This window comes from Falco cherrug, chromosome 4 (genome assembly GCF_023634085.1).
Source record: "Falco cherrug isolate bFalChe1 chromosome 4, bFalChe1.pri, whole genome shotgun sequence".
NCBI lineage: Eukaryota > Metazoa > Chordata > Aves > Falconiformes > Falconidae > Falco > Falco cherrug.
Window position 1 is genome coordinate 4,270,192 of NC_073700.1, and position 12,631 is coordinate 4,282,822.

General features: G+C 42.5%; 1 protein-coding gene across 8 annotated transcripts in view; it reads right to left on the minus strand.

Moving 5' to 3' along the window:
* IQSEC1 (IQ motif and Sec7 domain ArfGEF 1) overlaps positions 1–12,631 on the minus strand; it is a 348,634-nt gene that overhangs the window by 270,036 nt on the left and 65,967 nt on the right. For 7 of the 8 annotated variants that reach the window (XM_055710353.1, XM_055710352.1, XM_055710361.1 and 4 more), the window contains exon 2: positions 1,310–1,339. The exons of the other annotated variant lie outside the window; for it this stretch is intronic. In XM_055710353.1, the coding sequence (XP_055566328.1) occupies positions 1,310–1,339 (30 nt within the window). The remainder of the gene's footprint in view (positions 1–1,309; positions 1,340–12,631) is intronic. 8 annotated transcript variants of the gene reach the window in all.

Sequence of the window (12,631 nt, forward strand, 5' to 3'; positions counted from 1 at the left end):
ATTGGGAGTTAAAAATCCCCAAGGAATAAAGCTCCAACATCTTCCTACGATCTGGACTGCAGCAGCTTGCCATTTGGTCCGGGGCAGCTGCTGTTTATTCAAATATGTTACAGCTTCCATATATTCAAATATGTTACAGCTTCCCCGGCAGAGCCTCGAGCTCAGCTCAGTGCCATACACTGATCTGAAATTCTGCTTGATGAAAAAAAAAAAAAGCATTTCAGAGGGTCTCGGAACACTTCCTGGAGACCCCTGTTTTTCTGATATCAGATCAATTATTCTGCAATTTACCTGTTTCTGTGGATAGTCTGCACACCTATCAATAAGAATTGGATTTTTAATTCTGCAAGGGAAGGTCTTGGCTTTGTTTTTTGTTGTTGGGTTGGGGTTTTTTTGCTGTGTTGTTTTTGTTGTTCTTTTAAAAAAGAAAAAAAAAGAAAAAAACCCACACAAATAAAATACCGCTTCCTTAGATGCAAAGTCCTGATAACCCCTAAAACAAGCTCCAGGGTATTACAGCGAACCCACAGACAGTATTTTGGATCTTGTTATCATTGATAAATGGTCACACTGCTTAAGAATCAAGGCATCTGCTTGATTGTAACAGTCTAATGAACATGGAACACTTTCAGATTCAAGTATGTAACTTCAACATTTCAGTCCTCTTCAGAGCACATGTACTCTGCAAGTCCAACTCTCACAGCCAAATTTCCAGAGATAGGTTTTAAAAAAGTATCCTTAACAAGTATAAAATACTGAATAAGTTAAAAGTAAAGTACCTGATAACTACATTAAATTCCCTAAATTATCTCAATCTTCCAAGTGCATAACGAGTATTGTAATAAGTCAATGAACGTTCTTGCTGTCAAGTAAAGAAGAGGAAACTACTAAGAAAGCCTGAACACGTACGTGGACTTCTCCCCAGCACGGATGCTCCCCCAAAAACTGGCAGGCAGCTGGCTCACAGCTTTGCCAATACAAATGACTACGGAGTATGTATTTGGACTGAAAACAGTGAAAATGAACTACAAATAACCTCTTCCAATTATCAAAACTAATAGAACAGTCTTAAACCATACTGGAGACAGAAGCGTTTAGGAAATATCATGCTATCTATTACTGAACTTATCCAAGATTGAAGATCCTTTATTCAAAATACAAATGGCATGCTAAGTAGTACCAATAAAATCCACATTTAAAAAAAAAAATCTGTTTCAATTGAACACTTTCAAACAAAATTATGCTTTTGAAATACAGTATTTCCTTAGACCAAAGACGTCAAGACAGAAAAAATACAACATACACATACCTGATGCTTCTTGAACTTTCACCTTCAGACCTGTAAAGTAATACACAAATATTTAGGACATAATTACTTCTAGCATTTATAAGCCAGACAGTCTAAAAATGCTAGACTTTCTGATGCATTCTCTCCCTTTGTATTTCAGTTAGTTTTTCTCAGGCTTGTTGTACTTTCCCTACTAATAACACATTTAAAGAAACCAGTCTAAGTTTAGAATAGATCTATTAGAAGTTAAAAACCAGTTAACAGTGGAAGCCAGTGACCACAATACTAAAATATGGGCTGAGACCCTCTGAACCCTCAACAAAGACCTTCTTTACATGCGCAATAACAAAGATTTATGTTCCATATTTGCAAGTGAAAAGCACCAACCTCTAACATTATTCTAGAAGCAGATTAGCTTGTACCTTTGTACTTTTTTTTTTTTTTTGCTTTTCTTCACTCTGTAGCTGAAAAGATCATAGGCAAATACATTTAGGAATCTAATCCCCAGGCTTAATAGGCACTACGCAGAAAGGGCTAAGGCTTGCAAATAAAAGTAATTTGAAATATTTAAAAACCCACACTTGTCTGAATTTCATACATGTATAAAGATGAGAGAGAAGATATACCAAGTTACAGAACTTAAAGAGTATAGTTTTTCAAGGTGAGATAATTTTATCTAAACAGGAACAAAGCCTCTCCCCCTTCCCTCTCCAATATTTTTAAAGTAACGGAATTTAATTTAGTGTCATTCATACAAACAAGGTTTCCTTCTCCAAAGAGGAACCTAAACACACTACTCCCAGCAATTCACCAACACAAAATCCAGAAGAAAACATACAACCATGTGTGCCCAGTTCCCCTCCTTCCCCACTCCAAAATAATCCAGCCTCAGCGCTACAGAAGCCTTAAATACATCAGTAGGCTCTGCAAAACCAGGAAGCAGACAAAGCAATGCAGAAGACTCCAGAGCAAACCAGCCTCAGAACACCCCTTCCACATCATCTTACCAGGGACCCAAATAAAAAGGTGATCAATATGAACTTGCAAAATTTAGCACTTAAGCAACAACATGCTAGCACTGAAGTTGCCTCCTCAAAATCAAAGACAAAGGTATTTCCTCAGGAACTAAAGAATCTTCCCTAGTTTGACTGAAGTGGGGAACAACACAACAAAAAAACCCACAGCCAATTTGATACTAGAATGACCTCCATCTCCAATGATAACTTGTATGTTATGCTAGAGGCAGTAAAAAAAGTTATGGCTAGTACGTTTTGTAACTCTAATGCCAGAAAGCAAAAAGTATTAAATATCAGAATCTATTTTAGAAATTGGTAGCAAAAATTGATGATTTGTTGGGGGTTTTTTCCCCCTTTATTACATGCTCTGACATTATCTTTAATTTCTTCAAGCTCAAAGAAGTCTAGATGATTTTTAAAGCCCAAGTTGAGGAAAGGAGGAACAGAGGAGCACAGCCCCCTGCCCCATGAGAGCCTGGCAGCAGCAGGAGAGTTGCAATTCAGTGGGCTGAGCGCAGGGGACAGAAAGGTGGCCAGGTATACCTACAAGCAGGCGTATCAGTATGTTTCTGACAGCTGACATCATCGAATACTGTATAAGAGAAGAGAAATTAGCACAGTGGAAAATTCTTTTGCCCAAAGCAAAGTGAATCCACTTCTGCCTGGAAAGCAGAGTGCTGTAAGCAGCCACACGGCACAATCTCAGCCTGCAACACCCAGCAAAGTGGAGAACCCACAAGGTTTGCTGCAGAGCTGAACTCTGTTTCAATATACACTCTTCTGAAATCGTTACAATGGTCTTTTTACTTGAGATGAAGAGTCACCACTGCTTTTCATTTAAGGAAGTATAGTTTTCGTTTAACAATCTCTGTCACCACTGTAAAAAACTTCCTGTAGCATCTCATGTACCCGAATGCAGTACCTACCCATACAAAGACCTTAACAGCTCTGAGAATTTGGGTGTTACTGGCATCATTATCTGTTATCACAAGATTTATTTTACTGCACATTAGAAAGAATTTATAAAACAACATGGAATGGAAAAACAATCCCACAAATCCACACCCAGAAAAGCTCTTAAATATTCAAGAGAACACTTTGCCAGTTCTTGGTAACAAAGACAGGATCTGATATCAAATGGCTTTACATCCAGCTGCATTACTTCATTGTATTGAAGACATTGCAACATACCGACCTGCGCAAGACATCAGCAGTGGCTGCATTCCAACCCAGCACCCTGCCCTATTACCTAGCAGCCCGACTCTGCCTGCACACGCACCCCTCAACACATCCAAGGGGGACCAGAGCAGAGGGGAGGAGAGGACGGCCACAGGACTAAATTCTATCCTCAGACTGCAGCTTTATGAATCCCAAGCTGGCACAGTGTTAATTCATCAGTTCCCGTGCTTCCCTTCTCATTTTTTCAAAGCCTGTCCGTCACTTCAAGTGGTCACGTTTTTAGACACACTTAAATATTCTGATAGACAACAGGCAACATCACAGTAGCTTTTTTCTACACAGTTATCTAACCCCTGACAGCCACATGAATGCAAGGGGAGGCAGAGAAATAAGCTCACCTATGCATCCCCATGAGTAATAAAAAAATTAATGAATTAAGTGTTTAACTGACAACTTCCCACACTCAGTTTTCAGCAAATTACATCTTGCAGAACATACACCTTGCAGTTGAAAAAGATGTTACGTGTAATTGCTTGTGCCTTTCAAGTTTTCAACTACAGCTGAGACAACTGCATTTTTAATGTCTGAATTTTCTGCCTTTCCTTGACCAGAATGACAAAGGGGAAACGTCTTTAGGCACTCAGAGTATTCTGCGGTCACCCAAAGCAGCAAGCAGCCATCCTAGACCATCTCCCCATCAACTCACTATTCCTCTTGCTAAAGCTCCAGAAGGATTTTAGCTAAGGCAAGGCTACAGGGTAAAGGCTGAGGGAAGATGGACCACCAGCCCTTCTTCATTTCGGGGATCCCCAAAGGTTAACCAAAAAAAAAAAAAAAAATCCAAGGCTAAAATTTACTGGAGTAGATTCCAAAGAGTTATTCAGAGATGGTCAGTTTTACTCAGGGAACGAGTGAGGAATTGGTTTGCAGGGCTAAACGAACATGCTACTGAAAAAAGCCACCACATGTAGTTTGGAATAAGGCATTAGGTTTTCTTTACGCATTTTTTAAAAGCCAGGAATTTGGATCAATATTTAATGTTTCTGCTCACACTGTAAGCATGTGCTGGGCTTTGGATTTTTCTTTTTCCTTTTGACCCAGACAGAAGAAATGATACTGTCACTGCTGAAACAAGGAGAAAGGTGACAAAATTTCTGGCAATATACCACATTATTTCTTTTAAGGTAGACCTTAAAGTGGGGAAAGGCTACAATATATATAATATCTTCTATGCTACACTATTTTAAACAGAATATATTCTGTTTAGATAAGTTGTATCAGCCATGTGATAAATGTCATGCAGCTTTCTCCAGGATCTCTCATCTCTGGCTGGTTTCCAATATTTCATTTTGAGCAGAACTAAATATTAACTCACACACCCCATTAAAGTACAAGTTTGTCTTCTTCCTGACCCCAGGGACTTCATTCTCAGTAGGAAATAGGGCAAAACACATCCTCCTGAGGCTGTTACAGCCAACAGCAGCAAGACTGACTTTGCTGTTAGAAGTATTTACCATCGTCCCATTGCAAGCAGAGGCCAGCAGGAACAGGTACTATCACAACAAACCTTGAACCAAAAAACAAGTGCAAAGAAACCCAAAAAAACCCAGTACTTCAGGCTTGCAGGAGACCACAAACCAAAGTAATGATTAAAATCCTGAATTATTTTTGTTTAGTTTAAACGAAGTACTGCCATCACCCGCCACCTGTCAGTCTGCATCTGTGAAAACTGGAGATTTCAGAAAACATCTCCATTCACATTACCAAAATGACTCACTATCTTTTGCTCTGCATACCCAAGGAACAGTCACCGCTGTCCTCTTACAGATACACCGAGCAGGGCAATGACAAAAAGTGTCTTGGCTTCCAGTTGCAGAGGCAGTTGGCAATTTTTCTACAAAACATCCTTGGTGGGAGGTTTTCAGCTCGTAAAAACTGAAAGCCAGGAATATCACAATTTGGACAAAATCTTTGAGCCAAGCACAAGACACAAAAGCCACTCAGACTGAGAACGTGAGAGGTTCCCCTCCCGGCCAGCAAGTCTCCTGTTCATTTAGGTGACAGCAGGGGCTTAAGCCCCCGAAGCAGCCCAGCTTCAGAGGCAGAGCTCACTCCACGGCTCTTCCTCACTCCGAAGGTCTCAGCACATCTCTGGCTCGCTCCAGCAGGAAACGTTCAATTCTCTCCGTTATTCCCTCCTCTTAAAGGAATAATAAACAAGCTGAAAGCCTTATGTCATCTGATTATTTGTTTACACTTAAAGCTATACTTAGAAGTGAAACAGCACAATGTAAAGCTGCTTCCGTCTGACTCATGAAGTAATCATTTTCAGAATAAAATATCGTTCATAACCATTACGGCATATTATATCGGCTGATATACACAACCACCCCTGCAACAATTTCCAGCTAAGCAGACACTTTATCTAGGCAATGAGCAGAGTTATGGCAATGTTCTAAAAAAACAGGTTATATGGAAAGTAGAAACAACAGTTTCAAAACTCTGCCTGCCTAAGCTTCATATTCAGGATGCAAAATTTTGCATGACATGGCAAGGTAGACCAAGAGGCAAAAGCAGAACCAGAACCTCACTGTAAACCCCCCAAGTGGACAGGGCTTCAGTACAGCTTCACCGCCCCACACGCGCCCGCGTGGTACCCAGCCCAGCCGTACCTCCTCACCTAGAGCTGTCACTCCCGTCAGAACAAACAAACTGGGTAAAAGCCAAGGTTTGCAACAGCACGGCAAACCTCCATGCTAAGTAATCATACTCCATCTGAAATACATCTTCTTCTTGCAAGCCACAAGAACTAATTTTATTTCAGTAGGAGACCTACCACAGGTATGAGTATACAGTAACCACAGACTAAAGAGCACTAATTTCATTTTTTATGAAAATTGAACCAAATCTTTATAGCACAAATACTACAACAAATGCATTTGATGAAGCCTTGCGCTGAGCACAGAACTTGCCTCAAGAAAGAAAACTACACCTGTTCCAGGCTGTTCATTTGTAATATGTTAAGACTTTCAGCATTTGTAATGCAGATGAACAGATTACCTTCAAGGAAAAAAGCTTCAGGAAGAATTCATTAAGGGCTCCATAAACAGTACTACTCATATCACGACTAGGCATTAGCATGTTTCAGTATAAAATTGCTATACATTTATGTTCTGAGCAGCAATTCAAAACAAGGCAGATGTTGCCAGGAAACTTCCAGGCCCCCATCTAAAGGCTATTAGCACTTCCTAGGATTTTTATTTTCATCTACTGCATCTGAGCAATGTTATGTGCCCCTATGGATCACAGCAGATGAGCAATACTCTGTTAAGAAACACTCATTTCCAGGAGTCTGACAAGAGCGGCTCTGCTTGCTGCACATACAGTCGTAACAGACACCCCCAAGCCCACCGAGCCCCGCGGCCAGCACGCCCCTGCCCTTCTGCCAGGGCGTCTAGGTCAGCACCAGCACGTTGCCAGTGAAGCCCAGAACACTACGCCCTGTAACACAGACCTATGGAACGGAGGTCTTCCTTTCCAAAAAAATGGGTGAGCTTGCAAGGCTCTGTGTATCAGACAGGGTCCGAAAAATTCTGCTGGGCTGGACTCTAAAGAGCAGTGACAAAATATTAAGCATAGTAAGACCTGTCCCGTCAGTAGCATTTTAAGAAGGTAAGTTTCAGGATGAGGAAAAACTATGAATTCCACCACTAATTATAGCCTTTTCCTAAGTATTTTATTATTATGCATAACAGAATGAAGGAACAAGCACTTGCTGCAAAAACATGCTCTTGGATCTGCCCATCACAATGGTAACAGAAAAAAAAAATCAATTACAGAAGTACAATTACTGCACTGCATTTTGATTTAATACTGAGATAAACCCCCTATCATTCACAGTAGGAAAACTTCTATTTTCACAGATTATTTGAGAGCAGTAATACCCTAACAGTTTTTCTGTTCTTTTCCAAATAATATGAAAAAGTTCAATGGCCATCTTGAATATAGCACTTCCATTTGGTTTGGCATCCTCCAGGACAGGGTCTAAGAACTTTCCACAAAACAAAAAGTTTCTTTCAGAAGGTTACATGTGTCAAGTCACACATGATGCACATTAGGGTTAGGAACAGGTAAGATGCTGCTAGTAATGAACAGTCTGTGGAAAGAGATGTCTGAAGTCAGAATAAAGATAAGCTCAAAGACATCAAAGGAAAAAGCAGTGTAAACAGAGTTTCCCCATTGCAATGCCAATCAAGGGGGGTTTACTACTTCATTCTTCAGAGGTATGTTTCTGAAATCAAGTTATCTGCATACTGAGAACAGAAAAAGCATAGAGAAGTTTTTCCTTGAAAAGAATAACAACAGAAGGAGACTCACATGTCACAGATGTGATTTTTTTTAAAAAAAAAAACAAAAACGTAAACTGCTAGAAGTGTTCCAACATCACAAACCAGAACAATTATTTACCTAACAGAATAGAAAGATGTGAAATTTTGTTTTAGTGAACATCAAGCATTTGACCTAGCAATATTCAACAAACTCAAAATACTCAGGACTGGCATCTAACCAACAGCCTTAAAACCTGGCACCACAGGTTTGTCTGTCGTCATTATTTCACCTCCCAAATAATGACTAGACGTATCGCCGGGGGGGTGGGGGTCTTAATACAAGATGACGGAAGTTGCTAGAGCATCTCCACATCCATCTCTTCTGCCCTAAAGCCTACATGAACTGAACAGGAGATAGACGGCAGTGATTAGCACCACCCAAACACCAGCACTAGAAATGGAACAGCGATACCGGTGTGAGCAGCAAGGCTCTCGCTGCCGCACACACCAGCAGGACTCGAGCGATGCCCTTCCTCTCTGCTGCTCTCAGGCAGGTCTCACTGGATGAGGGAGCCAGCAAAGCCTTCACCCCGGAGAGGCTGTAGCTCCGCCTGAGGCGTGGAACCACTCAGCTTACTGGTGCCTCCCCCCTCCGCACATCCCTCATCCCAGTTTTGCTGTGATCCGGCAAATTACTCAGAAGTAGCCGACGGAGGGATCCGCTCACAACCCACCCCTCCTGCTGCTGCTGCTGCAATACACCCATAACACTGGCCCACGGAGACAAGCGAGTGAGGACAGCAAGACTGGTACTGCAGAGGCACAGACGCGACCCAACATCCCCGCTGCTTCAGCACCATGGGAACAACAGGCCAAATAACCCCTGTGATGGTTTTATTGCACACGTAGAAATACAACCCTGTACCTCGAGAGCAGCAGCTTCGTGCTCTGCAGCACCCCTCATTTCGGAAGGCTCTAGCTACGCCAGTAACTCCTTGAGGCATACGGAGAGCTTACTGGGAGAGGGGAAAGCAGCACCTTTTACAAAGGGGGAGCTACATAAAGCTAACGCAGCGATTCCCATATGCTCCAACCTCCCCAAGCCCACAAACCCGGACTGGCGATGCCAAAGCAGCAGCCAACATCGCCGCTCCGAAGCTGACCTGGAGCAGTAAGGAATCAGCATTTCTCCACCCCTGCCCGGCAGCCTGCCTGCAAGGAGGCTCTAGCTGGGATGCACGTCCTGCTGACGGGAGGCTCCCAGCCCCCGCCACGCCAGCTCCGGGCAGCTCTGGCTCTCTGGAAGTTCCAGGGCAGCTGCCCCAGGATCACAGCTGCCTGGCCAGGGAACTCCTGCCTCAGTCACTTTGCACGGGGTCTGTAATGAAGAGACTCCCACAGTCCAGACTGCTGAGTCAGTTTGAAAGATAGCACAGGGTCAACATTTATGAGATACTTCACTTTTTTCAATTATAGGAGGACCGAGAGCTGTAACACTTCCCCTCCAGCACTTTAGCTAGTCTTCACAATTGCTGCCTGAAATCCTTCAGACTAATACTGCTACCCCATTAACAACCATGTCTGATAAATCCGTTTAAGCAAAAATAAAATGGGTGATGGAACAAAATTGCACTACAGTAAAAAAGCAAGTCACTTAGCTGGGAGGTTTGAAGCCTGGCTCCCTCCACTTTTTTAATAGTGGGAACAGAGCCTGCAAGGCAGGAGCACCCCACAGCATGCTGTACCAGGACGAGCAGTCGCCTAGCTCCACCTCCAGGTTCTTCCACTGGAAACTTAAAAACTGCATGTGTGCGCCCTTCCAAGGCAGTTAGTGAAAAATATCATCGTGGAACCCCCCCCAACAAGGCACACCTCACGACTAGGCTCAGTGAAAGCCTTGGGAAGACAGAAGATGCTCTTGCCTAGAAGATGAGTCTGAGTGTTCCAGAGGTCCACGTAATCCTGAAACATTTTTTAAACATACAATTTTCACTGTATATAATCAAAGGTAAAACTGAGTGCACTTCTCATGCAGCAAACATTATACATTAAAATCAGATTTGTTTTTTCACCTTTCTATTCTTCCTTTTAACAAAAACTCAATACTTGGTAGAAGCAATTTTCCAAAAATGCCCTCTCCAATTCCAGGTACCAGAAATACATATTTTGCAGCATATCATTTGCATTATAATAAACAAACAGTTTCTAGTAAGGATTAATTCTCCTCTTGTACCATGTCACATACAAATCTTGAATTCCTCTGCGCCAGCAGCAGTAGGTGAATAATGCAGAACCATACCTCTAATTACTAAACATCCGTTCTGCTGGCTTACAGCTATACCCGTCCAGTACTTCCAGTGGGATGGTTTATTGCATTATAGAAGAGAAACAAAACAAAGGTATCAGTAAAAGCTGACATCCCCATGCTTGATGGAACTGTAGCTCAGCAGTTTGTAAGTGCATTTGTATTGGCACTTTAAGTAGTGTCAGTTTGTATTTTACTCGTCATATTCTTCCTAGCTGTACAGCTTTGTATTGTCTCTAGCAAGTGAACAGCTCTTTTCCAGTACAGTGCATCAGTTTCTTCGAGAGATACGTATACTTTCTGTACGTATTACAGTGCTTCTATCATCAAAGCCAGAAGACACCTTTTCATCAACATAATTAAGCTGAACGCGTCACAGGATGCATAGCCTTCCAGGAAATTCCACGAGTTATAAAGGTACCAACCTCATGCTAAGGCCTCAGGACCCTTCCTATGAAGACATAGGAAAAAACCTATTCTTTGGTATTATTCCATGTTTTTAAATACTGGCTTCATGTTATGATTAATACATTAAAAGCTTTCTGTTTCATTATTCTTAACACTTCACACACTCCACTGGGCACCATCCCACCGCTCATGCACTCTGTGCATTCATAGCCTCAAAAAAACCCAGCGATACATTCTGACTGCAGAAAAGCAGGAAGAGTACAGATGTGATCGCCCATTATCCAAAGTGAAAAAGGAGTTTCAACTGAAGTCCCAAAGAGTAAAAAACTTAAAACTCATATCAGAACTACATACAAACTAAATCTGGGCTGGTACTTACGACTAATGGCTCTCATCGCAGATCATGCTTGAAAGTACACCATCTCCCACGTGAAATGGCATCGTGAAGATGAATTAAAACAAGGTAAATATACGAATCATCAGCTGAAAGATCCAATGTAAGTTATATAAAACACGCTTTCAGGCACCATTTTGAAGGGGGGCTGGGGGAAATAAAAAAAAAAAAAGAGACAGCAGGTGCCCAATTCCCCTTGTATGCCATAGCAACAATGCAGGCAACTGCCAGTCGTGCTGCTGGAACTGCTCCTCCGTGACCAGCCCAGCGCACTCACCTGCAACACGGAATTACCACCTTATGGCAATTCTCCCCAAGCACACCGATATAAAACAGCACAGTGAACTCTACCGTGCTGGGGAAGGAGGAGGTATAACAAGAAAGAGTTCTGTATTACAGCACAACATAAGACTGAGAGCTTTAAATAGGACCCATTTGATGAGTTTATCGAATTGACTGGCTATTAGACCTATAACAGCACGTTAGCAATGGTCACTGGAACAGCATGCTATTTCAGAAAGAGCATTAACCACACTTTTTGTGTCCTGTATTTTCCCCAACTCCTATTAAAGTACCTCTAGTTTGTAGGTATTTTAAGTCACTTCAGATGCCCCCTTTTTTTAAATACAGATCTACTATAAGCAGTCTTCAAGTCTCTGCCTGCATGCACTTGTGTTTGTGGAGAAGACCCCCACACTAAGAAGCACCCTTCCATTCCAGCTGTTGGAACGCATCGCTCCTGTGGCAGTGGCCACCAAAACCTCCTAAGTCCTGACAAAGGTGTCACACAGACACTTCCAGCAGCCACGTTAAGGAAATCGATTTGGCTGCGAGCCTGGACAGGAACACTGGGAACAGCCTTAGGTAGCAGGTGCCATTTTGTCTTTTAAAGCTAAACTGTTAACCCCATACAGACACAGGTCTCTATCCACAAGAACCAGCAAATACTCATCTCCCATAGATATTCTATGATCTATTCTATATATTCTTCTATATTCTACGATAACATTCTAGTTCCATGACATTCTAAGACAAACACCAAGTGCAGCTACTGGCATATGGTCTCCATAAAGAGCTTGATAGATCTATTCCTGGACTGCCTACAGCCACTGCTGTCCAAGGAGCGTCTGTTCCAAACTCTCAGTAATCTCTGATGAGAGAATCGTAAAAAGATCAGCTTGGTGCCGCCGCCCAGCCATCGATCGCTGTGGCATATGCCACCGAGCTTCAGGCCACCAGCGGCAAGGCTGTCCTGCCCTCACCGTGCTCATCCAGGCACCTTTGAGGTTCTCCTTCCCCTTCGCATCTGAAAAGAGTTTCAAGCATCAGACAGGGTACAAAGTCCCGTGTTTTCACAAAAAGCAACCCCCTCCACAGGCTGTGCTGTGTGCTTTACATCAAGGTTATAGAGACCATCTGCCTGCTCAGTGAGAGGCGGAGGAACACGCTTCTTCCAGCATGCAAATGAAGACCCACGCTGGGCAGATGCTACCTCATACCACTGCCTGGGCAGCCTGGAACAGCCTTCCGTACCTGAATATTTAACAAAAAACAAGACACATAAAACTCAGCATACAGATGCAGCTACCTGAGGGCCCTTCTACCTAACTGGAGAAATACTGTTATTTTCTGCCCAGAAACAGCCACGTCACCTGGAGGGAAGGAAGGGGCAATTTTTTTTCTTTTCAGGGAGCACATTAATACACTGTGTGG